Raw genomic sequence first — 27,441 nt, forward strand, 5'->3', positions numbered from 1 at the left:
GCTGGGAGTTGAAGTCCACAAGTCTTAAAGTTGCCAAGGTTGAGGACTCCTGCTTTACAGCCTAAAGGAGTGTGGGGGTGATGCTCTTAAAGGCCTGACGCTCTGCTTCCGCAAGTGTTTTTCAAGCAAAGAAACCATTTTGGATCCAGCAACAGCCAGACTGAGCCACGAAGGATCTTTCACATGTGGCCAGTTTGGCCTCCTAAGCTCTTTGAATGCGCAAGTGAACTGAATTTCTATGTTTCTACACACAGGATTCAAATCCTAAAAGGTATAAAGGGAGCAGGCTCACAGAAGTTTTATAAGCATCCCAAGGAAACCAGGTTCCTTCTTGGCACTCGCCCCCATCCAGACCTCCCAAGACCTCATTTAAACTCTTGAAAACTGTTCCGGACATTTCCGGAGAAATCGAACCCTCAAAGCTTGGCTGCTGAACCAGAGAAATTTCTCTCCTTCACTCCCCAAAGTCCACCTTGACTTTTCACCACCTTCTGAAAATCACAGCTTTGTTTTTATTGTATAGATCTGTATAAATAAAATGACCTCCTATAGAAAAAATACTTTGTAGACTCCCAGCAGCCTTGTTTCCAGCAGCAAAATGCTTGCCGAGAGGGAGAGGGGGAGGGAGGGTCAGTGGCTGCAGAGGGCGATAGGTGGGCAGCTCTGGACGTTTCAGCAGCAGGACAACCATTCCTTTCCAAACACTTCCTGGTCTCCATGGGGGAAGGAAGCAGGAGTCCAGGCTCGGGAGGCGGAGCATGTAGTATATTTTTTTTTTTAAAAAGGAAAAGTGTTTCAAAAAGTGTTTTGTGTGTCTCCCCCTGCATTGGGCTGCAAGTGTGGCTCAGGTTATGGGGCCGCCCCACCCCAGAGCCTTCAGTGGGGCAGGAAGGGTCGGTGTCCAGGAGCAGCAGCTGGCCGGGTCCCCGTTCCGGTTCCCCCTCCTGGGCTGCAGGTCTCCCACGGCTGCTTCATGGGTGAAGGGAGCTCCCTCTGTGCCGGCCCTCCGCTCAGTCCCTCTCCCGGGTCCACTTGATCATGGTCTCTGGCGAGCGGTAGAGGAAGATGAGCTTGGCGTACAGCTCCTCCTCCAACTCCAGTTCCCCCGTCTCCCGAACCAGGAAGACGTTGTTGCAGAGCTTGAGGATGCGGTCCACGCAGGGCAGCTCCTCAAACATGATGGAGTGGGAGACCTCGCTGAAGAAGCCCCGCACGAACTTGCCGATCACCAGCACGATGGAGACGTAGAGGCCCATGATCCTGAGCAGAGAAAGAGCTCCTACAGTGATAGGACAGGCAACCCCTCCTCCCCCAGGCCGTTGAAAGACCCCCTGACTCCGGAACCCATTCCCACGACTGACGAAGCATCAGCAGGCTGGATGAGCAGGATCCGCCGGGATCTGCCAGCCCTGATCCCATGGCTTAGCCTGGGGCGTGATCTCAGCTGTTTGCTGATCCAGAGGAAACCTTGAAAAGGGACCGAATGACCCGCCTTGCCTCTCTGATTGATGCGTGGAGGTTGTGTCACTTCAAAGCAGGAAAGGAGACACCCTAATCCTGCTGTTTATTTTTAGAAACGCTTTGCAAGATGGCCATGCCAGGTAGGAGGGAGATTGGGGACCCCCCCCCTTTTAGGTGGTTAAAGTTTTGCAAGCTATTAACATCTGTGGGCAAAGAAACGCTGGTTGCATTTCTCTCACAAAGGGGCAGCATTTAACCATCTTCCGAGTGCTGTCTCAGGTGGTGGAATCTAAGTGGGCCGGCTGCAGCAAAGCCAGGTGAGCCCAGGGACCCCCATTCAACTGGGGGGGGGGCTTGCTCTTTCCCTGGGGATCTCAGGCCCAGCTTCCCTGCCGCTTCCTTACATCCATGTCTGCTCCAAGCACACCTAGCGTTCACCCTGATGGGCTGGTGGATTGGTCACTCACCCGTATCCTGCCAGGAAGCCCAGGCTGGGGGGGCTGACTTTGTCGCTGAAGATGACCATGGGCAGGAGGTGGCAGTCCGCCTGGCAGTCCACCAGCTGGATCATCCACCACTCCAGGAAGCTGGTGCTGCTGTTCCCGGGCCGGATCCGCTGCTGCTTCAGCTGCACTTGCACGTGCAGGTAGCTGTCTTCTCCGTCTGGAAGAGAGGGGGGGAGAGGGAAGAAGGTGCCGAAAAAAGCACCAGCCCGCTTATCGAGAGAGACGTCCATCCTGGCACTGGGAACGCTCTTCCTCACCAGTTGCTCCCATTTCTTTAGAGTCCTCCCTGCCCCAGTTGCACTGTTTAGGAGCGGCGCCAGGGATTTATCTATTCATCGGACCATTTTAATTCCTTCTGCTCTTCTTACTGGGGCTTCAAACTACGTGCCACCAAAACTGAGGAGCAAAATTCCCGAGTTTGCACTACATGAATTTTGGAGCTCTGTTTCAAAAACAAGCAGGAAAGCAGAGAGGGAAGGCAAGCCGCTCTCTTTTCACCTTGGAAAACCACCCTGCCGAGCCAAAGGTGTCTTGGGCACGAGGTTGGCCTTTTAGGAACAGGGAAACGGAGCCATTTGCCTCCTGTTCCTGCTCCCAGCTTAAAAAGCCAGAAAGGTGCCCCGGCAGGTGGGCATTTCTGCTGACGGGGGGAGCCAATTCTAGCCCCTGGATTGTTTCCCAACTAGCATCGGGAACTTGCATCAACTCAGAGAGAGGAGCTGGGAAATTAAAGGGTCAGCTGTGAGTTTGTGCAAAGGGGTTTCTGCCCGGTGTCCTCACCTGGGAGCAGGGGCTCAACCGGGTCCGCCTCGGGGCCGCTGGGTGCCCGTATGTAGGGAGGGAAGAGATGGGGTATCCGCCTGGGACAAGGACAAAACACAGCAAGATAAATAAGCCTGAAAACACAGGCAGCATTTGCACATGGCTGAAGCCACCGTGCGCTTCAGGCTCTGCGGTGTGTGAATCTGGAGCCCTGCAACCGGAGGCCCCTTTCCCCACCTTGCTGGCCCCCCACACTCCCTGGCCCATTTGGCAATGGGTGCCTTGCTGGAAGGGGCGGGGAAGGGGGACTCACACAGGGGCATGATAGGTGCCTTGCAGCATTCCAGCCAAATTTTGCCTCACGAGACTCCTCTGGTCCAGATCCATGGTGTGTTTCTGGGTGGTGTACTCCGTTTTTCCTCCTTTGCGGAGATCCCTGGCGATTGAGGAAGAGGAGGAGGAAGGAAGGGAATTTTAGGGTCAAGGAGAAGCGGAAGAAGGGGGTTTCAGATCCCTTTGTCACACACCCCTACCCCATCCAGGGAGCTCTTTTGCACCCACAACCCCCTCAGGCTGTCCTAAGCCTCAAAATGCCAGAAGCAGCACTCTTCGGGGTTGCACAGGCCGTGGCCGTTCCAGGCAAACCCCACAAGGCCAAGAGGGGCATCTGGCTTAAGCAGGCATTGCACCGCCCTGCAAGGGAGGCTTTGTGGCCCCGGTCTGAAGTACCGTTGGAAGTTCCAGGTGAAGCGCAGAGTGATGTCCGAGGAGCCGTTGTGCAGCTCCTGCCAGAGCTGCTCACGGCTGGGGGGGCTGATACTCCACAGGGATCCGGAGCTGCCCTCGATGCGGGCCCAGGCGACGTCCTCGTAGCCGTACTGGGTGATGAACTGCATGGCCAGCTGGGGGCGGCAGAGTCCCAGGCCGGGTCAGCAGAGCACAGCCTGGCAGCCCCCCCTCCCTGTTCAGACCAAGCCCACCCTGGCGGGGCTTCCTTCCACTTTAATGGGTGGGGGAAAGATGCTGATCCTCCCACCCACTTGAACGAGGGGATCCCCCTCCTCCCTGCCATCCCATCCGGCTAGGACTCACTGGCTGCCGTTCAAACTTATTCGTCAACTGTTCGTAGTCCTGAGGGGTGAAATGCTGGATGGACTGCTGCTGGGCGCTCATGGTGAAGAGAGGCTGAAGAAGAAACAAGGGGGAAGGGATGGAGGGGAGCCACACTTTCAGGGACACCATCAATCCTGACCCATCCATTTCAACAGCATGGTGCTCGTAGCTGCCACAGGGAAACCATCAACAGAGAGAAGCCCCCAAGATGCAGAGGGGCTGGGGGTGTCTAGAGCTGCCCAATCTATGGGTCTCTTTGAGTGCCAGGTGCTGGCAAGGCACTTGGGCTGCAACTGCTATAATAGCTAAGCCCGTCTGCCCCTTAAAACCGACATGGGCCATGGCCAGGCTACAATGTCCAGCCAGCGTGGCTAATCGAGACGGATGCTGGGAGTTGTAATCCGGCAGCATCTGCAAATTGGGTGGCCTGTTGTTTTGCTTCTCTGCAAGGCAGTTCCTCTTACCTCATAGCCCCCCAATTTGAGGGTAACTGTGACATCGATAGGGTGGTTGACCACCCCCACCACGGAGCGCACGAGGGACATGAAGAGCAGCGGGAACCAGATGATGCAGATGAGGAAGAGAATGATGAGGCCTCCCATGCCGTATTTGACAATCTTCTTCTTTTTCTGACCCTTGGGTTGTGGGTATTTCTGCAGGGGGGAGGGAGGGGGTCAGTTCTGGCACCCGAGGTCTTCTGCAGAAAGCCTCCCTTTAAGTTGTGTTAGGGTTAGGGTTACGCCACTATGAACTCGGAGAGCAAAATGGACATCGCCAACAAACTCGGAATACTTGGGCATGGTTGGGAGGGCACTTACTTTTCTAGGCTGCCCTATCTATGTTTCCTGGTAAAATACATTGGAAAATCCCATTGGAGGAATATTCCACTTATGACTATCATCCTACTGAAGGCCACCATGCTCACTAGGGCTACGGGAATTGTGCTGGGGACCCAGCTCCACCAGGCTTCCTCCCCTTCCACGGAGGCCCACCTTCTCCGTCTCACGACTGCACTTGATGATGAAGACGTTGGCATAGATATCTTCCACACACATCCAGTCGGAGAGGGACAGGGTGGTGTCCGTCCAGACCCAGTCCATGACAGCTCGCAGCTCCACCAGGAAAGGCACCAGGCGAAACCTGTGGAGCCACGAGATCCACCTTCAGATCCTCCAGGGGTGGATTCTGGTTGACCCTGGACAATTCTGCGGAAATCCATGTTACCATTTCCCCCTGACCATCATGGTGCATGGTGCTTACCATGATGCATGGTAAGGAAATGGGGTACCAGGTGTAGAGACACATGGAGGCATGGGACGTGGTGGAATCCATGTTCTCAGCTGCCCGCCCAAAGAAAGGTCTGCATGTTCTACCTTGCTGCAAAGCGTTCTAGTTCCCCCCCCCAAAGGTCCTGCTGTCTGCCTCTGCTTAAAGGACTCCATATCAGGCTCTACTTCTCCCAGCAGCCCCCTCCCCTATTTTGCTGGGGGCTCAGCTGTTACCCTTGGAAGAGGAAGAGATTCAGGTGGTTGTATTTCTTGGTGAGGAAATTCCCCAGGATGCGGGTGGGGTAACCGCAGCGAATCTGGTAGGCAGAGAGGCCAAAGTAGATGCACTTCACAAAGTACCACAGCTGGGCCACCGTATTCTGGCTGAACTTCCTGGGGAGGGAGATCAAGGATGAACCAACCTCCACACCCCTTAAAGGAGCAGGCCTAAGTCAGGGCAGGGGGAGGCCAAGAAACAGCCGCGCACCTCTCTGTGACAGCAGGTAAAATGAAGAACATCCAGATGTGAATGCCAAAGACCAAGATGACCTGGAAGATGAGCTTGCCCAGGACGCTCTTGCGCAGGTAGAGTGCCCGGTCAACGACCATGGTGGAGAACTGAATCAGAAGCATCACCAGGAACGCCTGGGGCACCTGGTCTTCGGAGAGTGAGGATGCGATGTCGGCTGCAGCCGAGTGTTTCTGCAGGGGAAGAGAAGCTCAGGTAGGAAGGACAGGCAAACACAAAGATACACCTTCTCCCACTGCCCCAATTTTCCTAGGAAATGTTCTACTCCTGTCCAGGGAACTCCAAGCCAACTGTCCCTGGTATAGCATAGGTGAACCTGTGCTGAATTTTAGTGATGCTTGGAATTTTCCACTCTGTTTTATCCAAAGCTCAGCAAGAGTCAAAGGGAGGGTGGTCCCCGGGCAGCAGATAAGCCCACTGGGGACCCCTGCTCCTTCATCTCCTTCATTTTGTCCCTCCTTAGCTGACAGAGTTCAGTCCTGGAGTACCCTGATTCCTAAAGTTCTGCTGGAATAGTCCAAGAAGCACCTGCTAGGTGCCCAGTGACTACAACTCCAGAATTCCCAGCAGGTGCCCAAGACCTCTGGGTGGGAAGTGTCACCCCAGGAAAACCATGGCAACAGCCTGAGGAAAGCTTCAGGTCCCGAGTGGCCCTGCCAGACGTACTCCAAAGGCCCAGAAGCCAAAGATGATGATGATGAAGTCCACCACATCAGCCAGGAACATGAGAGCGTAAACATCTGTGGCAGCACAGTACTTGCTGTGCAGGATGTCCTGGAAGAACTGGCATGCTGGCCGGAAGCTGCGCTCTGCTCTGGAGGAAGAGGGATGAAGAGGGTTGAGTAAGGATGTGTGTGTGTGTGCTTTCCCCGGGGTGCTCTAGTGCAGAACTGCCGGTGGCCAAGAGGTTTGGACCCAGGTCACCTCTGTAGGGTGCAAGGGTGGGCCCAGCCGGAGTCACAGAGAAGGTGGGCTTATGGACAGGCTGCACATTGTGCTGAGCCACGAATACAATGATGGTAGAGAAGCAGGAAGGTGACCTTGATGGAGATATGCAGGAAGGGTGGCCTAGGGAAAAGGGGCTGAATGTGTTTTAAGTCCAGAGCAATGAGATAACGTGGGAAAGAAGCTCAGGCAGACACCTCACCGATTCACTGAAGTATAGGGGGGGGGAGGGTGTCCAGCACAATCTGACTTGCAAGGTTCTGTTATTAGGGCCCATCTCCATCAAGCAGTCTTTGCTGTGGAATTGATTTCCCTGTCTGGTCCATCTAAGAGGGATGGCAATGGCTGAACACAACATATGAACCTGCCACAGCCTGACTCACGGGAGGAAGAGCCCAAACACGACAACCAATATTTCTGGGTGAGGAGAATCTGCCCAAAGATTGTTGCCTACCCCTCCCCTCCCACCACCAGCCCAGTTATCCACCACTTACGCAGAAGCAACGAAGTGCTTCAGTTGGCGTTTGGCAGCCTTCATCTTTTCTCGGGATGGGCCTGACTTCTTCTTCTTCTCCTCCTCCTCCTCCTCTTCCTCCACCACCTTTTCCTCTCCTTCCTGCTCCTGAACCTCTGGGGGGGAGATGGGAAAGAGAGGAACAGGATGAACTATTGGCCAATCTCTGCCCTCCTCCCACGGATGTGCTTCAGCTAGGGAGCATTTACACATCCCCCTCACCCCCCCCACTCATCCCAGCCGAATTAACTCTCTTGGCATAGGGTCTGCTCTGTTAATCTCTGCCCTCTAACGGGACCCAGATAGCCATATAAATCAATCTGATCCATGCAACCACTGAATAAGTAAGCAAACCTAGTCTCCCGCCCTCCCACTTTTCAGCTCCCTCTGTAGCGGGTCACTACGTACCTGCCTCCCTTTGGTCCTCCAGAGATTTGCTCAGTTGCTTCTTCTTGTCCCCTTTCTTTCTGAACCGTGAACGGACCCCCTTCTGCGCTTCTGGCTCCGTCTCCTCCTCCACCACCACCTTCTCTGCCTCGGAGCTGGCCAGTGCCGCAGGCTCTGGCTCTTCCTCTTCTTTGGCCGCATCTGGCGATTCTTCTGTCTCCGGCTGAGGTTTGGCCAGCAGGTCTTCTTCATGGTCCCACAGGCCATAGCTCTGGAGAGGACAGCTCATTCAGAAAGGGACCAAGCTGTGCTGCAGAACCCAGACGCAGCGAAGCGTGGGAGAAAGAAGTCCAGGCCACCCCAGATGGGTCTCTTGCTGTAATTCCTAGCAACTTCCCCAATCTCACATTCTTTGGCAGATGTCACTTGGCCTCATCCAAGGTTGCTCTCCCGGCCCAGATGGGAATTCCAGCCTCTCCAGAGCCCGGATTCTCTTACCAGCAGCAGGGAGCGGTGGAAGAAGAGCACCAGCAGCTGAATCAGGTCATATTTGATGTAATTGTCGGTCTTCTCAATGCCCAGGATGCGAGGCGCAAAGAAAGGCTTCCCCTCGTAGCGCACCATGGTGGTGTAGCTGTTCCAGGGGAAGAAGCCGAACTGGAAAAGGTACTTGAGCACCACCATCACCTGTGCAAGAAGAGAGGCTTTAGAGTCCAGGGGAGAAGAGCTCTAGAACAGATTTGGATGTCCAGCATTTCATTTTCTGCCAGAAGTGTCTTCTCACAAGGAAAGATGGAAGGCAGCATCTTTCCTCATTATCTGAAACCCAACAGCTAAAGATAAATTGCCTCTGAATAGGTAGGCTCAACTCTCAACCATCATAATGAGTCCAGAGCATGGGCTAGACTCAGTATCTTTCTTCAGCCTTTGTGGCTCAACCACAATCTCTCCTGAAACTTGACAAAGCCACAAAGGAGGTTCCTACTGAGTGTTGAGCTGGTTTTCTTCTTCGGGGGGGTGGGGGGAGCTATGTTTTGTTCTACCCCAACAACATGGAGAATCCTAAGCCAGAGTTCCTCAAGCCGGTCCTCTCCAGTGTGCCATGCTGGGCTCCAGTTCTTGCAGGTAGGGGAATGCAGGCAGTCCAACACACCAGGTGGGCACCCAGTGAGAGAAAATCTGCTCAGGGTTTCCTAACTGGAGGTATATGGACTTCAACTCCCAGAATTCCACATCTACCACAGCCACTGCTGAGAATCCTGGGAATTGAAGTCCATTCATCTTCAGTTTGCCAAGCTGGGAAACACTGTGCTAAGCCATTTCTTCCCATCAAAATTAGCTTCAGAAACTTCCTCCCCTGTGCTGAAGGAGGGCCCCACCTCTGTGTAGACGATGGCCGTCATCCAGAAGGACTTGCTGGGCCGCGGGATGGAGAGCATGGCCCACAGGAAGATGAGGATGGGCAGGACGATCGAGATGACCGAGGCCGTGACCATGTTGTTGAGGATGATGACGAAGTAACACAGCAGGTCCGAGTGCCCGGCCACAAAGTGGTAACAGGCCACCAGCAGCTGCACAAAGCGGTTTTGGGAACGGTAGAACTGCTCGGATTCCTCCAGCTCCTCGAAAGAGACACGTCTGGATGACAGAAGGGACAGGTGTGTGTGTGGGGGGGGGGGGCAGGAGGTTGGAAAAGCTACAATGAGGAGCAAAGTTCCTCCAAACTGGAATCACCACACCCACCACCATCTGCACGTTTCACAGAGCTTCTGTATGTATTATACTGAGCCTGCAATTCCCACAATGATCCTCTCTGCCTGGGAATTCTGGGAGTTGAAGATCACAAGTCTTAAAAGTTGCCAAAGAAGGAGAACCCTGCTCTGGAGGACTTTTGCACACAATGTTAGTCTTTATCTTTGAACTGTGTTTTTCCCCCCAAAAAACAGACTGTCCCATGTACTTTGTAGTAACAGTCCTGCATTACGGTTTGGGAAATCCTTAAGGCACCCAGAAATTATTGTCTTATAGTTTTTCCTACGTGCTGAACTGGGACCTCCATGCCAACTTTTGAAGCTGTGTATCTTTAACCGGGTGATGTTAATGGAATGTCAGGCACGTGTGACCCTAAGAAGCCAAGATACGTGCGGGGGGGGGGCTTGCTTGCCCAACGCAGTACCTGTTCAGTAGCAATTCACTGGCGGTGCGGGGCCGACTCTTAGCACAAGCCAGCAACTCCTGGGAGTTGCTGGGAAGGAGTCCTGCGTTGTCTGGAAGATCCACGGCTGGAATTTGCTCCTCGCTGGCGCTTCGAGAGTTGTAGCCGGTGCTGTCAGCACTGAAAACCTCGGCCCCGTCGCAGCCACTGTGCAATCATAATGGGGGTTAAGCAGCGTCTTACAACAAGGGGCTTCAGTTACCTGACGTTGGTGCAAACTTGACTGAATTCACCTTATTTCCCAGTTCACCTAACAGGTCTGTCCCAAAGCTGCTTTTCCAAAATGTAACTGAAAACATTTTGCTTCTCATCCAAGAAGCTTGTTCAGTTCGCTTCTCATCCAAGCTTCTTGGATGAGAAGCAAAAGGTTTTTCAAGGAAAAAAACAAGAAAGCCCAGTTGCCTTTTGGAAAAAAACACGTTTGGGACAACCATGACCTGGATGATTGAGAATCTCCATAGACATTCACACAACATGCTACACAAGAAGCTAACTAACTGCACCAGCTGGTACTCCTAACATTGGAGCACTAAGAAAATGAACTCAGCCTGAAACTGTCCAAGTTTGGTGTGCTGTGCAAGTCTACTGTTGGAAGGGCTCTAAGAGGTCATCCAACCCTATCTCAATCAATACAAGAAACTGAACTGCCAACTTCCTCGTAGGTGGCTGTCAAGGGCCTCCAGGGAAGGAAAAGGCACCCACCACCCAGGGGCTATCGCAGCAATTGCCCCCAAAGCAGGGCTGCAAGATGGTGGAGAAACAAAGGATGATGATGGAGGAGGAGGAGGAGGAGGCAGAATTGAGGGCTAGAAAGCCTGGGAGATGCATGTTCAAGGTCCACCTCCAAGACAGGAACCTTGTCCTGAGCTGGTTTGCACAACTGGTCCAACTTTCTGTTCCTGGGAAGGTGGCCCTGTTATACGTCCAGGGGTGCTCCTTCCTCAACTCCTGTGCCCTACAGGGAGCAGGCACACACTCTGGGCCCACAGCCCCACGTACACAAGGCAGAACTGCCCCAATCCTTGCCTTCCGGCTTCCCCTCCCCGGCCCCATTATGCACCTGCCTGGAAGCCATGCTGTTGGGCGAGATTGCTGCCGTCCCAGGCAAGGCCGTGTCCTGCGAGGTGTTGTCGGCCGGCAGGGATGGCTGGTATAATCTGTCCAGGATGCCTCTTTGAACCTCCTCTGCCTGTGTGGGCGGGACAGAGACGGGTCTTCCTGAGCAAGCCGAGTCCCCCTCCAACCCAGCCCCAGCCTGGCTGATGGGCGCTCACCTGATCCAGCTGCTGGGTGAGCACAAACCTCTCCAGGCCCAGGACGGTGGAGAGATGCTCGTGCTCCTTGGTGAGGGCTCTCAGCCACCGGGTCAAGCCGTCCACCGTGGCCTGGCACAGCACCCAGAGGAAGCGCAGGACATTCAGCACCCGCTGCAGTACGTTGCTCTTCCCTGAGAAAAGACCAGCCCGGGTCACTCGCAAAATCTCCAGGCAGAAAAGGGAGCCCGTAATAGAACAACAAAGTTGGAAGGGACCTTGGAGGTCTTCTAGTCCAGCCCCCTGCTCAAGCAGGAGACCCTATACCATTCCAGTCAAATGGCTGTCCAGTCTCTTCTTAAAAACCTCTAGTGATGGAGCAACCACAATTTCAGGTGGCAAGCTGTTCCTCTGGTTAATTGTTCCATATTTCCCTCCTCCCTTTGCTTGCAGCAAACTGCCCCTGTACATGGAGGATCCGGCTCTTACAAGGGAGTCTGTCCAACTGGCCTATCTCTGTCTGAAGGCTGGCAACCCTGTGCAAGTTCCTGGTTAACTGTGTACACGTAGTCTTTGACTTATGACCAGTTACTTAGTGACTGGTCAAAGTTATGACAGACTCACCCCAAAGGTACTTACGACCTGGTTTCAGAGTTTTGATTCCTCCACCCCCCCCCATAGTCACATGACCACATTTTGGGTGCTTGGCAATTACTCCACATTTACAGACCTGTGTAGCATCCCACGGTCGTGACGATTAATGAGATTGCTACTGAAAACCCATGTTTACATCTGGTTTTCAGGAAAAATGCCCCAAAGTAAATGATAGGTTTGCTCAATGACCACTTCACTTAATGATCAGTGCAAAAAAAGTTGTAAAATTGGAGCTGTGGAATCTTGGGAGTTGAAGTCCCCCCATCTTAAAATTGCTGAGGTTGAGAAATCTTGTCCTAAGGCCGTGATGGCGAACCTGTGGCACATGTGCCACAGGTGGCACACAGAGCCCTCTCTGTGGGCACACATGCCATTGCCCCAGTCCTAGGCATTCAGCTGGGTTTTATAAAACCTTTTCGCTTTAGGCCTCCGCCGCTGCGTGCAAAAAAAAAGAGGTTCAATCAATCAATTTCAACTTCTCGCGGGAAAAAAAAGTTCTCGCAAAGTTGGAATTGATTGATTGAACTTTTTAATTCCCACCCAATCTGCTGTTACCACCACAGCCACTCCCACCCAGTGGGCCACGCCCACCTGGCACCCGACAATACATAAGTGGGTTTGGGTTGCAGTTTGGGCACTCGGTCTCTAAAAGGTTTGCCATCACTGTCCTAAGGGATTTGGAATCTGAAGGCGGGGGTCAAAGGTGAACTGGGCAGGCATTCCCTTCCATTGTGAGCCTTGCCTTCCACCTACCTGAAGTTGTCTCCTCCTCCTCCTCCTCCTCCTCCTGCTGGCTGCGTCTCTCCTCTGTCAATTCACCTGGCAAAGTCTCGTCTTTGGCCTCCTCACCTGCAAGAGGGAGAGCTGGTGAAACCAGTGGATTGTGTTCAGCTGGGTACACCATGGTCACCATTCATGTTCTGAATCGTGTCAGGAAAGCAGCCCTTTGTGGTCCCACAGCTGGGTTTGGAAAAAAGGTCTCACCTGGAGACAAGGTGCCTTCGGCTGGATCTGCCTCCTGTTCCTCTTTCTCCTGGCGCTGTTGCTTTCGTAGGACAGTCTTAGTGCTGGTGATCCAGGCCTGGTAAGCTAGCTGGACCAAGAAGACGAAAAGAGAGACTGAGACGGCCTCATTCAACTGCTGGAGAATGTCAAGCTGAGAACACCCCAGAGGCAGGAGAGTCCACCCCCAGGAGAACCATCTCAGGACAACTTCCGCATGGCACAGGGTTGCCTGCCTCAAGTAGTCTCAAAGAGTTTTGCCAAGGAACAGCTCAAGCAGGTGGAAAGAGAAGACATAGCCACCTTGAGCATGTGCAGAGGTTATTCTTATTAATATATGGCATTCATGCAGCAGCCTATCAGTGCCTGGGGAGCAGGAAAGTTGTCTTTAAAAAGGAGGAATATATTTATTTATCCAGCAGCTGTGAGCCCAGCTACAAAAGAATTAGGCAGCTTTTGTGCCTTGTATTGTAAAACAATTTCTATAAATCCATCCCAGACAGTCAGTAATATCTGTGCTCCCCACGGCCTTGTAGGGGGAAACCTACCCTCCTCCCTTACCTGGAAGGCGCTCTGCTTTGGGGGCTTTGGGTCCTCCACAGCCGACTCCTCATCCTCTTCGCTGTCCGTCTCAAACAAGAAGTAATCCCCCGAGTGCAGCACTAGGAGCCCCACAGCAAAACGCAGCATCAGCCAATGCCCTCCTCCTCCTCCTCCTCCTCCTCCCCTCAACAGCCCCACCTGGGTTGGGGAAGGCCATGGCTCCCTCGAGAATAGAGACATGCAAGAAAAGTGACAGAAGAACAAGAGAGCCTCTAGGCATGTACACAGAAGGGCCACTCTACAGGTAAAGGACAGGAAAAGAGGACTGGAAAGACTGCAAAGGGTCCAGATCAGAGGAGCTGAGCCTCAAAACCCGCAGGGACTGGCTGCTCTCAACAAGGGGCGCTTCTCAGCGCTGGGTCTACCTCCAGAGCGAGGCCGGAGCGCTGGAGGACCAGCCAGAGCATCTGCACAAAGGCTGGCTTGGAGTTGGCTCTTCCGACCTAGATTGTCCTCAGGGAAACTTCCCAGACTTGTCAAGTCATCTTACAGCATTCTTGTTAGGCTCTTTTGCTGCTGTTGTGAACTTCGGGTTTGGTGCTTTGGGCCGTTTGTTGGCTCCTTTCAACTTGTGAGCTTGTGCTTTCGGTTGGGAGACTGCCTGGCATTGCTTTGTCAATAAGGCAAGACGCTGCGTGCGCCCTAAAGCAGTGCTTCTCAACCGTGGCAACTTGAAGGTGGGTGGACTTCAACTCCCAGAATCCCCCACCCAGCATGGGAGTTAACGCCCACCTATCTTCAAGCTGCCTCGGTTGAGAAATGCCGCCCTAAATGCATTGGGTACACCCCACCAGGGCTTGCAAACGAACCCTCCCCCCCCAGTAAAATCCAGTGCGTTCCTGGGGGTGGGGAGCAATGCTCGGAAGATCCCCTTCCTGCAGCTGGATCTCCAAGGGAATTCGAGTGAGCAGGAGGGAAGATTCTTCCCAAACAGACTCCGCTCCCCCCGCCCCGTTCTGTTCGTGCAAACACATTACCCCTGTAATGGCCCTGCCTCCCCCGGCAGCCTCCGTCCACCCGAGAAGGAAGGGCTACTTCCTCTGGGGAGGGTACAGCAGGCGAGGTGGGGCTGCCCTCCACAGAATGTGGTTTTCCTTAGAGGGAAGAAAAGAGAAGCAGAGAAAGTCAAAAAGCTGCAGGGAGAAAACGTTTTCCAGGCAACAAAAACATGCAGAGACACCCCCCTCCCCAAGCAGGCATAAGAAGCTGGCGATGGAGGAGACCAGCCACCAGCTGTCCACGCAACATCTCAGCGGGTTTCTGGCAGCCCAGCCTCCCATCCTGGCTAGGACCACAGGGGTGCCAAGCGGGTGGCTTGGTTGGCACCTAGCTGGCCCCGTTTCCCTTCTTTGGTGAGGGTTCCTACCCCGTAGAGTGAGAACCAACCTCTCTCTCTCTCTCTCTCTCTCTCTCTCTCTCTCTCTCTCTCTCTCTCTTTGGAAGTTCATTCCACTAAACCAGACCCTGCTCCATCAGGCAGAGTCCATACCGCACAGTAAAATATTGTTTCTCAACCTTGGAGGCTTTAAGATGTATGGACTTCGGTTCCCAGAATTCCCAGCTGCCCAGGCTGAGAAACGCTGGACTGCATCCGTAGCATGCATTGCCAAAGCCAGCAAGCCTTTCACAGCAAGATCTGGTGGCTCAGCCAACGTGCCTAAGGCAGGTGTAGAGGGCAGCGGGGATGTCCTTAATGGGCGGAGGGAGAGGTGCTATCAAGGCAGCTGCCAGACTAGAGGGGACTGAGCCCCGGGCACGAATGTAATGTGAGAAAGTGTTTTGGATGAGCCCCAACCTAATTCGCCCAAAGATAAAGGCAGGGGAAGCACATTCTGACTTGCAAGATTCTGCTACTATAACTTTACAATAAGAGTAGGAGTGATGGCATTGGCGTCTTAGTCTGGTCTACCTAGTTGCGCTGACAAATAAGCAATGATCCAAGACCATTTTGTGCTCCACCCGGTCTATATACTACAAGCAAGCCATGATTTAATCTCAGTGTATTGACTAAGGCACAGCTGGCTAAGTCAAACCCCAAAAGCCACAGAATGGTGTGAACCAGCTGGTCTGGATAGTGGTTTAGCTTCCAGACAGCCCACCAAATAAGTCAGGACCGAGCCTGGGACCTACATGCAGTTCAAGGCCTGAAGTAGGCCACCTTGAAAGGTCTCAGCTATGGTCCCCAACCAAGACAGGGCTTGCCCAAGGCTTCTGGTAGCCCTGAGACGAGCAACCAGGGTCCTGGTGCCTGATGAGAACTGAAGCTGCAGTGGTCTCTGGAAGGGCCCAGGCAGCAAGAGACGCTGACTGAGAAAGGCAGCCCAAGCAAGCGATGGCTGGAAGACCCTGGAAGAGAGACAGGCCCCGTCCAGAAAGAGGCAGGCAGGATGGAGGAGATGGATTCAGAATCCAGATGAAACCATGGTTAGCAATTGCAATGGCTGGCAGAGCCAGGGGTTAGTATGTCCACCAGCCCTGAGGCAGGGCTGGGCTGTACCTGTGGCGTGATCCAACCACGGGCGCCACCAGCGCTTCCTTTGCTGGCCAGGGTCCTTCTTGGCACCTGAGGCTGTGGAACATGGTACAAAGGCAGATGAGGGTCACAGGAAGGGACCGTGGACAATGCCAGCCGAGCCCGAACGAGCAGCTGCTCCCTCTCCTAACGCACCCTGATGCCATCCGCGAGCCCAGGCCCAAAGGAACCAGGGCCACCGCCTGGGTCCCTCCCAGGCAACCCATAATCTCTCGGGGGCAAAAGCCATGCCTGCTTCATGCGGCTGGGAGTGGGCGAAAGAAGAGAGCACCCACCACTCTTCATGGAGACCAAGCAGGGTGTAATCAAAGGCTACATGGGGGTTGCAGGCAAGGAGGGCTCAAGTCCTAGAAGGAAGGCGGGTGGGACTTGCAAGGATAAAGGAAGACCCCCATCCTCCCCCATCTGCCTTCCATGGCTCCACATGGCATCTGAAGTCACACTTTCCGGCGTCTCCTGTGAGGAGAATGGCTGCTTTCGTAGGATCCACTGCCAGAACAGCGGTGTGGCATTGATGTGACGTGGGCATCCAGTGAAACCATACTGTGGAACGGGCCACTTGGAGATCTGCTGCCCCTGGGCATGGCCAAGCTGTGGGCTTCCTAGAGGCTTTCCAGAAATGCTCCCTAGCCCTGAAACTCCCTTCACACCTGGCGTGTCTGCCTCCGTGGCCTCTTCCGAGTCTCTGGCCAGCTGTCCCTGGTGGTACTTCTCCTGCTTGGCTCGAATCCGTTGCATCCTGTGGGCAGAGGGCAGGAACTGGGCAGTGGCACAGAGGCTCCATCTCCCCATGCCAACATCCATCTTGGATCCTCTTTTGCCTGCAGGGTTTCCTCACCTCAAGTAATTTCTCTGGGCCCCAGAAGTCAAAGTGGGTGGCTCGATCCTGCAAGACCCTTCCTCCCCAGTGATCATGTGTCTCCCTGCCCCGCCCTCCTCCGGGCATTTCCTCAGCCCTGCCTGAAGGTCCCAACTTGGCCCTTGGAGCTCCGTCCACCAGGGCAGAAGCTTCACCTCCAAGCAATCTCAGGGGCTTTGAGCCCTCCACATCTGCAGATCCTTCAGAGATCCTCGATTCCCCCTGGCAGATTCCTCACTTGAATCACAAGATCTCTCCCAGGAGAGCCAGAAATGGTTGTGATACAAGAGCTGATGGCTGACCTCCATCTCAGGTCTGGTGTTTGGGTCAAATCAACAAAAATGAAAACTACTTCTTGCTCCAGGGAAGGGTGTCTCAGGACCCCAGTCCTGAAAGCCAGGATAAACTTCCGCCCCCCTCCCCCTGCTGGGTGTCTTCCTCTCCTCCCCCTCCTCCCCATGACACTCACTGCCGCTTAAGTTGGACCAAGGATTTCTTTTCAGCCCAGAGGTGGGCGGTCATCTGCTTGATCATCCTGGCTTTGAAAAGTGCGAAGCCCCTGAGGAGACACAAATCAGGATCCATGAATGTCAGAAAGAGCCCTGCCGAGCCACGTTCCCGATTTCCCAGAATGGCCTAACCAAACCTAGAAACAGGCCACGGCTCTTCAGCCTCAGCGACCAGACACCAAGACATGTTCGCTCGAATCTGTGTACGATTACAATATAGGTAGTCCTTGACTTATGGCCGTAATCGAGCTAGCAATTATGGTTGTGAGTCATGACAGTCGTTAAGTGGGTGAACAGATGACCACTCCCAATTTTACAATCTTTCTTGTGGCGGTCATTGAGTGAACACTGTGGTTGTCAAGCAAACCCATTGTTCGTTATGTACATCTTTTTGCTGGAAAGTGGACTGCACAGTCTGCATCCCCGGATGTGCAAAGCTCCGCATCTCAGCCCTTCCCCCGCTCACCTGGAGGCCTGCAGGGCCGAGGCCTTGAGGTCGGCCCAGGCATGCAGAAAGTAGTAGCTGAGGAAGACCCTGCGCTGGAGAAGCAGGAAGACAAAGCAGATGCTGTCCCAGATGATGCCGGCTTCCTCCACAGGCAGCGCACAGTCCTGGCTCTTGTCCACATCCTTGGCTGGCAAAGAAGGGGGCAGGGAGGGGCTCAGATGTGGACCCTGAACTCCTCCCCACACCTCGGAGCCCACACGTGACGGTCCCCCAGCTGCTCTCCATCAGTGGGGACTCTGGGGTCTCCCACATGAGGAGGTTCTCCCTGTTCCATTCAAATGGACGCCTCGGCCAAGCTCAGCAAGTCACAGGTGTCACCAGGTGCAAAATGTATCTTTTCATTCAAATCTGTTTTTTTATGATTGAATACACAAGTCCACTCAAACTGACTAGAAATAACAGAAGCTGTTCGGTCAGGTTTCAGGTGTTGTTTATGCAACGCATTAAATGATAACCTTGGGTAAACATGCCAAAAAGGTTATCTACATAATGTGGGGCCAAAGTAAACCAAATCTTGTTTGGCTAAATCTGGTTGGTTGAACCTCATCCAACATGCCCAAAGCAAGGTGTGTCTTTGGCCTTTCTCCAAAGTCTTTTCCACCCAAGCAACTTCTGGAGTCCCCCAATCATCACGGGACCAAAGCAACAGTAACATGGACAGGACTTCTGACACTTCAGGGACGGTTGGGTGATGCTATGAAGATGTCACAAATCCTCAGTGGAGAAACAGCATAGCTACGCAACCCTCCTGTTCCCACTCTTTCCATACCCAGACTCCAGGTCTACCCCCAGAACTGGGGAAAGGAAGCTCTTATGTCCCCTCTTAGTTGCTTGGATATCAACAGCAGATACTCACGGTCATAGTAACCCTTGACGGTGCAGGCCAGGCTGAAGAGCTGAATGACCCAACAGAAGTTGTTCTGCATTTGCTGGACGAAGACGCAGGAGAGGAGCTGGCAGAAATGGAAAGGGAGTCACACCCCACCCAAAAGTGGCTGTCTGCATTCAGACCAAAGATTCACATTTTGTACCCACAAAAAACTGGATCCACCATTTTGAAACGGATGGCCTGGACTCAACATCCTTTAGCCTGATGGACGGAAGGGTTTGTAGGGAACTTCAGCCTTACCGAGAGCATATTCTTGGCAATGATCACTGTCACGTTGTAGAGAATCAGGCAGTCCCACAGGATCAGGCGGGCGCGCAGGGACCAGCGCAACATGGCGGTGCCAAAGAGCAGCAGGTAGAAGCAGGCCATCAGGTAGCCCAGGCCAAAGATGCTGATGCGATTGGCCCCAGCGATGAAGACAATGACCAAGACAAACCAGAAGAGGTAGCGGAACACACACACCTTGACCATGTCTAGGTAGGACCTGGCAAGTGGGAAAGAAAAAATTGAGAATATAAGAAGAGTCCAGCGGAATCTAATCAAGAATCCAGCGAAAGTCATTGATGTTTGATGGATCTCAATTGATTTAATCCCAGCTGTAAGGGATCTAAATGCAGTGCTGGTTCAAACACCCTTCCTTATTCTTAAATAGGATAAATCATCCTAGTTAGCATGAAGTTAGCCAGGAAGAGCCACCTGGGGGGGGACTATTCTGCTCTCACCTGCAGTTGACAAAATTGGGCACAGGGTTTGGCTGCCCCTGCAGGGGCTCCAGCTGCTCCCGGTTGTCCCCAGCCAATTGCACCCATTCCTCCGTCTGTTCGTTGACAAAAACCTTCCACTGCTGAGATGCACAGAGCAGCAACAGGAAGTCACCTGTGGGAAGTGACGATTTTTTTTAATGCCCATCACACCAACAGACACGGGAAAGTAGATGTGGCCTTGGGTTGCAGAAATGCCTCCCCTTTTGGAGAGGGGGAAGAGCCCACTAGCAAGTTACCTCCCATCCCAAGGGGTGTGGCCCATCAAGGCTTCTCTCTGCAATTCATACAACCTGCATACCACAGCTTGGTGTGTGTGTGTGTGTGTGTGTGTGTGTGTGTGTGTGAGAGAGAGAGAGAGAGAGAGAGAGAGAGAGAGAATCACAGACTATATTTAAGAACTGGACTACATCCTGAAGGAAAAGTGTCCAAACTGTCACTCTAAGGCAGGGGTCCCCAACCCTCAGTCCAGTAACCGGTCCGCACAAACAAGCAAAGCCTCATCCGCGAGATGCAGGGAGCACACAAAACCACGCCCTTTCCGGTCCGTGGAAAAACGTCTCTCCAGGTAACCGGTCCCTGGTGCCCCAAAGGTTGGGGACCTCTGCTCTAAGGGGCAAAATTGACAATGGCTTCAACCCGCTTCTCAGGAGCTGTCCCTGGTGCTGAATTTGGCTCATGGCTGAATTAAGGCTGGGGCTCAGTGGATCACTGAGGAAGATTTTAATTATCCCAATCAAGTAGCAAAATATTACACCCTTTCTGAATTCACTTGCAAATGGGGTCAGTCTTTCTTTGCTTCCATGTCTTGTTTTGCCACTAATTACTACATAATAAGGACAGCAAAAAGGGTGGGGGGCAGTATCGGGTTTTGTGTCTGGGGCTTTATTCCTGTGAGTTAATTCTTGGAAGGCCATATAAATTTCTTTAATAAATAAATAAAATGAATGAAATGAAGAAACAACTCTCTTCCACCAGGTTTTCTAACAGCAGGAGGGCTGTTTCTAGGTACTCACTCATGAGATTGACTGAATTGGGTTTCATGAAGAAGTCGGGGAAGTACATCCATTTGATGAGAACGGAGGTAATGGGAAGGGTGGGGCTCCACCTCCACGGGTAATCTGGACAGGTAAAAAGCACAAACATGGCACCTAGGGAAAAGCACCTGGCTCCGGACCACAACAGCCCTTCCTTTCTCATTTCAGGATCTCCCCTCTTCAAAGCTTTTTGTTTTAGAAGGAAGATGATGGGAAGAGACAAGCACTCTGCTGACAGTGTATCTTTGAGCAGCAGACAGCAATGATCTCCCCCCCCCAGGGAGTTGTACAATTCCCATTTAAAGCCTAATTGATCACCGTCACCACATCTTGGCACGGGAGTCAATAGTTTAACCAAGAGCAGCTTCCCCTGTGTGTCTCTCACTTCCTATGTTTTGTGATGATCTGCCAGTTCAAGGAGGAGAAAATTCTTCCTGTGTCCACACCTCCCCATTATGCAGAATTTGGTAAATATCTAGTGTCCTTAAGTCAGCTCTTTCCAAGCCTAAAATTCCCCAGATATTGCAAGCCTTTCTCAGTGGGGAACTGCCCACTGAATGTTTGGGATGACTTTTTTTCTGGTTCAACGATGCCCTTGTGATGCGAGGATAAGAATGGCACTTGGTATAACAACCATGGTTGGTTGCCTTCTTTGGGTTGTACTTGGTTTTCTGAGCATTTTATGGAAGCAACTTGCAATGACCTCCATCAATGGCCTTATGGGAATGGAGGAGAAGCAGAAAGGATGCCAAACACTTGTCCTATTTGGAAAAGAAGACTGCAGCAACCGTTGGCTGGTTCCCTAGGTTGGAATCTCACCATTGCAGAGAACTGGAGGAATCCCAACACAGAGAAGATACTGGAAGATGAAGAAGAGAGCCAGGAAGAGGCAGTACTTCGGCCAGAGCTTGGCAATGGCTTGACGCCGCCTCCGTGTCAGGATGACAACCAACCAGCATCCATGGAAGATCACCATGAAGTTCATGCGCTGGCCAATCACGTTCACTGTCACTAGAAAGCAAATCTGGGGAAAGAGAAGGGAACGAAGTCAAGGAAGAGAACTTTGGTCTGGTGACGTCTTGGGAGATGAACGAGAAATCTCTGCTCTGTCATTAAGGATTGTTCCAAGACTTAAGAAGCTTCTATTCTCTTGGCCAAATGCCACGCCTCTTTCTCTTATTCATTACTGCAAAAGCTCCACCCCTTTTTCATATGCCTTGATATTTTTGTTCCAGACACTCCTGGCGTCTTATCTGACTGGCCAACCTTTACTTCTTCATTGTATACAACTTAGGTAGCATCGTCTCTTCGGTCCAGCCAGCAGGGCCCAGCTTACCTCAAGACCAAACTTGTAGAAGAAGTAGTTGATGAAGTACTTGATGCAGTTCAGCAAGCCTTGATCTAGGTTCTGGCGTGTCGCATCTTCAAAGATGGTCTGGGTGAGCGGAGGCACCAGCTGGTGTTTCTTGCGATAGTATTCCTGGCATCGATACACCACCGCTTCAAAAACCAGCAGGACCAGAACTTGCAGATGGTTCTAAAGAGGAAGAAGAAGGAGCAGATGAGCCAAAGCAACAAGAACAGGAAACAGAAACCACCTTGCCTTAGTATCAAATAGGTTCCTTTCCAGATATGATGGGACTACAACTTCCTTCAGGCTGGAGGGACCTGCTAGGCGGGAACAGCTGCTACGCACCTGGATGTAGCCCAGGTTGGGATACCCCTTGCGAATGCCAAACCAATTGGCCGGGTCAACAGGACCTTGGTAGAGGGTGGAATTGCTGATCTCCTCTGGTTGGAGGTTGGTGTTATTGAGCAGAGGCTAGAAGGAAAAAAGGAATTATACTATAATACTATAATCAGAAGATGTTATGCCATCAACAGAATTCACTATTCTTCCTGGGAGGTTAGGATAGAGTATAAACTCTCAATCTGATCATCAGCCATCATTTCCCTGGTGACCACTATTTTTTCCCCTTCCATACCTCTTTCTGGAACTGATTCCCACACACCCAGCCCAAGTTCGAAGGCACTTCCCTCTCCTCCCATTTCTGGGTCTAAGGTCGGGGCACATTTACCAAGCTGCAGTTACTGGCATAGTCTTGTGGGTTGACAATCTTCAACTGGTACAGCATCTTGCAGACGATGATGATGCAGGCCCAAATGGTGGAGAGGCAGGAGGCCATGTGGCAGAAGCGGCTGTAGGGCACCGCAAAGGCCCACAACACCACCAGCAGCAAGTTCATCACCGACACCTGGAAGAGGAGAGGAAGAGAGGAGGAACAGCAGTTGGAACTCTGGGTTGTGCAGGGGAGGCTGGCAAGCAGCGTTCTGAGGAGTTGACCAACCTTCATTTAGTTTTTCAAAAAGAAAGCTCCTCAAGGGGCAGAAAAGGGATGAGAAGGTTATCCTGGTGCTGAAGGATGTGTCCAGGTAAGACTCCTGCAGCCTCAAAGGTGATTTGGGGCTCTGCATGGCCCACACCTTGGCCCATAACTAATTGCAACCTCCCTGGGCCAAAGCAGATCTTCGTCTTTCCTTGCTACTCTCAGCTCAATGACTGAAACATGCTTTGTGTGAAGATATTTTGGAGATTTCGTGGGAAAACAAAATACCAGAGGCATTAAATTTTGCAGCCTGCATCTCCTGTATCTGTGGCTTCCTGAGCTGGCACTTTGGAGGTCAGGTGGTTTGATCCCCAGGTGGCTCCTTGCCTAAATCAAGCCCTCCCCTTGGCCTTCAGCAGCTCCCCTCCCGGGCTCAGTCCTTCTTCCAGGACTCACCTCCTGCAAAGCAACCCACATGATGTACAGAGCCAAAAGCTTCAAAATGTGCAGCTCCAGCAGGCGAAGGACAAAGACCTGGATGCAGCCGAGAACATCTGAGAAGCTCTTCCCCAACACCGAGAGACGCTCCAGCACCAGGCCCCACTTGCTGGGCACACCCTCTGTGGGAGAGCAAGGAGGAGGAGGAGGAGGAGGCAGAGCTGGGAATATTCAGACTTCACCAAGTCTGGTTCTTTAGAAGGCTTTGTCCTCCCCAACCTCTCCAAGGAAAGAGAAAGGATGCTTGGAATAAAACAACTCTCCACTAGAAGGAAAACCAGCTGACAGTCAACAAGCTTAATTCTCTTCCTGGGTGGTGTGCCTTTTGCAGAGATGGACCTTTGCTTTCCCTTGACACCTTCTTCTTCAGCTTTCTCCCCTTACCTTCAGAAGAGGCATCAACGTCATCATCTGGCTCGTGGTCTTCTGCTTTGCCACCTTCAGCCTGAAGCAGCTCCTGGCTCCCACTAAGCTCTCCCTTCCTAAAATCAAGAAGAACGCCAAGAGGACTTAAGAGCTGAAGCCTCCCTGGGATTGGAAAGACAGGATTTGGGCAGAGGCCGAGGCTTCCTTCTCCTCCAACCAGCAAATTAATTAAAAGCTGGCTCTGGGAGCCGGGACTTACCCACTTGAAAGCAATGGACATACCCGGGTGAGATGACGCACTCCAGATCGGTGACGCGCATAAATGGACGGTGGAAGTAGTGGAGCTGAAGGATACAGGCCAGTAGGAAGAAGCCTGGGATGAAGATGCTGGAGAAGAGCTCTGAGACGCTGAACTGCTCCAAGCCAAGGTCACCCAGTCTGGATAAAGAGGAAGGAAGGATCTTCTGAGTCTTTAGGTCAAACTCAGCTGATTTTGACCAGACAGGACCTGACCTATGTGCAGTTGCCTTCTGAACTGACAAATCAGTTCAGAAGCATTCAATTCACTCAAATCTCTTAAGTTGAATCAAGTGTCCCAATGGCCCACCTGAGCAGAGGAGAGTGATTGGATCTATTTGAAATCAACAAGAGATCTACCCCAATCTATCCCCAGACTTAGACCAGGTAAGGAGTCTTCATCCACAGATCCATGGGGTTTGGGGCTACAAAGCTGTGACTCCACTCACTGTTCATCGGTCAAGTGGGTGAAATTCCTCCAGTACATGGGGAAGTCCTCAAACTGGTAGGTGTAAACAGCTATAAGAACCAGCATGGTGTAAGCAACCACAAACCACCAGAAGGCCTTCAAGAGTTTCCGCCAGAGACCGTAGTAAACCTGCAGAAGAAGTTGGGTGCAGAGGAAAGCGCCTAGTCATCTTCAAGCTGTGGTATAATTCATCCCCTCCAATCTGTTGTATTGGTTCAAGAGACCCCAAGAAGTATCTTAGAACAGCTACCAAGATTGCTGCCCCATCTGATGGATAGACCTTGTTCACGGTCCAGTCCTTCTGTTTCAAAGATAAGATGGAGGCGCTTGGGGAAATCGCTTCTCTTCCCCAATTCCCAGAGGGCTACTGTTAGATGGACCAGTCTGGCTTGAAAGCCACAATGACTGGGAACTCTAGGAACAAATCTGTGGTTCATCAGGGTGAGGCAAAAGGGAGATGGTTTTCCCTGCCTTCTTCCCCTTCTTTGCACCCTTGTCTTTTTCAGTCCTTTAATCCCTAAAAATCCTGACATTTCTCTGCTCTAAGGTCTACTAATCACCTGGAAGAGGGTGAGGAAGAGGAGGAAGAGGAACATGTAGACAATTTTGTAGACCACCAGCCGTCCAGCAAAGCTGACCACAATGAACATCCCTGCACAGACTAAGATCCAGAATTTGGCGTAGAAGTCCTTCACGTAGCTGCCCAGGATTTTCAGGACATCATGCTTGGGGTCTGGTTCTGCAAAGAAGAGGGGAACAGAAAAATGGGGCTCGGAATGACCTGGACCCCAGGGCAGAACATTCAAATTAGAAGTGCTGTAGCCCAGTTGGCCTATCAGGCCAGCTAGAAAGTGATGCACTGAGTTTAGGCTTAGTGAGTTTTGGGAACCCAGCCCATCGCAGCTTATTCCAGAAATGTTGGGTGAGCAAACAAAGGCTTGTACACCTCCTAAAGGTAGGTTGGCATAGTCCTGAAGACCAATCCTGCTCTCCAGCGCAAGTTAAGACAAGGTTTGCAGATCATCTGGACAGAATTCATTGCAAGTCCAACAGTTGGGTTGGCAAGAGGTCACCAGTAAAACTCCCACAAGTGCAAAAATGCAGCTGGATAACCATTTAGCAGGTAAAATGGATGGGGAAGGGCTTTAAGCCCCACTAAAGTCAGATTTTTAAAAATTAAATACGTATTATTCTTTACTGGATCTGCTTCTCACCCCGTGTCTTCAGAGCCTCGGTACTCACCTGCCTCAATAACCGTCACTTCCAGCAGGGGGGCCGAAGGGGGCTTCTTTTTCAGCAGCTTCTCCTTCACAAATTGTCGCACCAGAAGCCAAAAGGTCAAGGTATAAAGGAGCTGTGGGGAAGAAGGCATGGAGAAACAGAGGTCAGAGCATCTCAGTCAAGCCCTGGACAAAAAGAAGTGGGTCTGGTCTCAGTAGGCAAGGATGGTCTGTAAGTTAAAACTTAAACAGCAGACTTGAAAGAGCTGCATCTTCCCTCCGGAAGTGTTTCTCAAAGTGCAGTCCGAGGACGCCTGGGAGACCCGCCCCGCCCCACGTCCCTCTTAAAGGCGCATGAAATCAAAATTATTTGCCAGCCTGGATTGAAAAATAATACAATATTAAATTTGCTTTTCATACTTTTTAAAAATTGTACTGCCTTTACTCTGTAAAAAAATTTCCCAATAAAAATTAATTTTTTTTAAAAAGGAAGTGCATATACGGAAAGGCAGCGTCCTTCATTCTTGTATTTTGTCATGAAACTGGGTGTCATTTTCAGTCATGCACACCAGCAACTTTCGGGCTGGGGAATTCTGAGCATTGGGGTCCCCATATCTTAAAGCAGGCTGGCTGGGGAATTCTAGCAGTTGATGAAAGTTAACGGCTTAAAAGTTGCCGAGGTTGAGAAACATGACGAACATCACAGTTCTGTGCTGAGCTGTGCAAGAGGCCCCGGAGGGCTGACAGACCTCCTTTGGAGCCCCACCGCCTAGCAAAGCATCAGCTGAGAAAGAGAGCAGGAAGAAAAACCAATATGACAGTAAGAGAAGAATCTAAACCAATGCAGGTATCCACACAGGTCAAACCGGGCTCCGGGGTTGACCCTACCTTAGCCCCCAGGTCCAGGCAAGGATACGGAGGGTGCACCAGCCCCAGCTGCTCCAGGGGCATGAAGCCGACCTTGGTGGGCAGCTCGGGCTTCAGATCCATCCCCCACACATACTGCAGGCTGCAGAGAGCGATGCCGTAGAGAAGGATGAAGGGCGAGCAGAGCATGGCAAAGTGGTGCCTGCTGCGCACGATCCAGATGAGACACGCCCAGAGCAGCAGCACAAAGGTCAGCCAGCTGTGGTAGGTGATGCTCCACACCTGGAAAGAACAGTCAACCCCAGAGTGAGCAGGCTGGGAAGTGCTTCTCTTTTTATATACACAACTTTATGGATGATCAAAAACACAAAAAGATTAAAGGATTTGGAAAAAAAGGAAAAAACTATAAAAGAGGGAAGATAAAATACAAAAAGGAAACATAGAAAATAATTATAGATTTCTATAGATTTACATTATTTTGGTAATCCCGTACAATTCTAAAGGCTTCGATCAATCAATCAATCAATCAATCAATCAATCAATCAATCAATCAATCAGAATAGAGCTGGAAGGGACCTTGGAGGTCTTCTAGTCTGACCCCCTACTTGAGCAGGAGACCCTAAACCGTTTCAGATTGTATAAAGTCTTCTGCTTCTCAGATTGAATGATATGCTTCTCAATGAGTCTAAGAGAGTCTAGGATGGTTGCTACAACTCATTATGTTATCGTATTGTGTTAAATTATCCTACAGCAAAAGGATGGTCATAGTTCACGTTAGATCTGCTTCTGGACCTCACAAGGAACCCAGCTACGATACTAGGCCAGAATGATGTGTTTTGTGAGTGGCCAGCGCTGGCCAACTTCAGAGCAATGGGATCGGGGACGGGGTGCCCCCGCCTTCAAAAAGATGAAATATTTGCTGCCAGGGCTTTTCTTTAGTTAGTTGCATTTTAAGAGCCATCCCTCCACGGCAGACTCCCCACTCGCTCACCATCATGGCGATGAGGGCGCAAACGTAGCTCTGCTTCATGACGAGGTGGCCCAAGGAATGAAGCAGCTGCAGCTTCTCCTGGGGAGGCTTCTGTTTCC

At 51.9% G+C, this 27,441-nt stretch overlaps 1 protein-coding gene across 1 annotated transcript; it reads right to left on the reverse strand.

Moving 5' to 3' along the window:
- Positions 1 to 43: 43 nt before the first annotated feature.
- On the reverse strand, positions 44 to 27,415 carry PIEZO1 (piezo type mechanosensitive ion channel component 1). Its single transcript, XM_029283226.1, has 40 exons — positions 27,344 to 27,415; positions 26,374 to 26,634; positions 25,508 to 25,619; positions 24,826 to 25,004; positions 24,246 to 24,394; positions 23,782 to 23,937; positions 23,518 to 23,615; positions 23,092 to 23,255; positions 22,387 to 22,563; positions 22,005 to 22,130; positions 21,645 to 21,845; positions 21,128 to 21,332; positions 20,288 to 20,392; positions 19,233 to 19,386; positions 18,751 to 18,994; positions 18,478 to 18,574; positions 17,580 to 17,748; positions 17,074 to 17,163; positions 16,394 to 16,484; positions 15,710 to 15,767; positions 13,171 to 13,271; positions 12,546 to 12,700; positions 10,975 to 11,152; positions 10,765 to 10,889; positions 9,662 to 9,847; positions 8,865 to 9,123; positions 7,984 to 8,172; positions 7,507 to 7,756; positions 7,079 to 7,214; positions 6,306 to 6,453; positions 5,598 to 5,812; positions 5,345 to 5,503; positions 4,835 to 4,982; positions 4,307 to 4,495; positions 3,822 to 3,914; positions 3,459 to 3,631; positions 3,043 to 3,165; positions 2,748 to 2,827; positions 1,929 to 2,124; positions 44 to 1,260 (listed from the first exon to the last, which is right to left on the reverse strand). Exons 1-40 carry the CDS (start codon positions 27,380 to 27,382, stop codon positions 1,011 to 1,013), a joined length of 6,228 nt encoding a protein of 2,075 aa, XP_029139059.1. The 5' UTR covers positions 27,383 to 27,415; the 3' UTR covers positions 44 to 1,010.
- Between the last annotated feature and the right edge of the window lie 26 nt (positions 27,416 to 27,441).

This window comes from Protobothrops mucrosquamatus, unplaced genomic scaffold (assembly GCF_001527695.2).
Source record: "Protobothrops mucrosquamatus isolate PMUCROS unplaced genomic scaffold, P.Mucros_1.0 scaffold41, whole genome shotgun sequence".
NCBI lineage: Eukaryota > Metazoa > Chordata > Lepidosauria > Squamata > Viperidae > Protobothrops > Protobothrops mucrosquamatus.

What these genes read in the sequence shown, in the direction of transcription:
- PIEZO1 (XM_029283226.1), bottom strand. Translation starts at nt 27,382, where the DNA reads ATGAAGCAGAGCTACGTTTGCGCCCTCATCGCCATGATG. An exon ending in ACCCACTTGACCGATGAACA is followed by an intron (nt 23,938 to 24,245) that starts GTGAGTGGAGTC and finishes CTCTTTATCCAG; the next exon opens with ACTGGGTGACCTTGGCTTGG. An exon ending in TTGCCAAGAATATGCTCTCG is followed by an intron (nt 18,575 to 18,750) that starts GTAAGGCTGAAG and finishes CATTTCTGCCAG; the next exon opens with CTCCTCTCCTGCGTCTTCGT.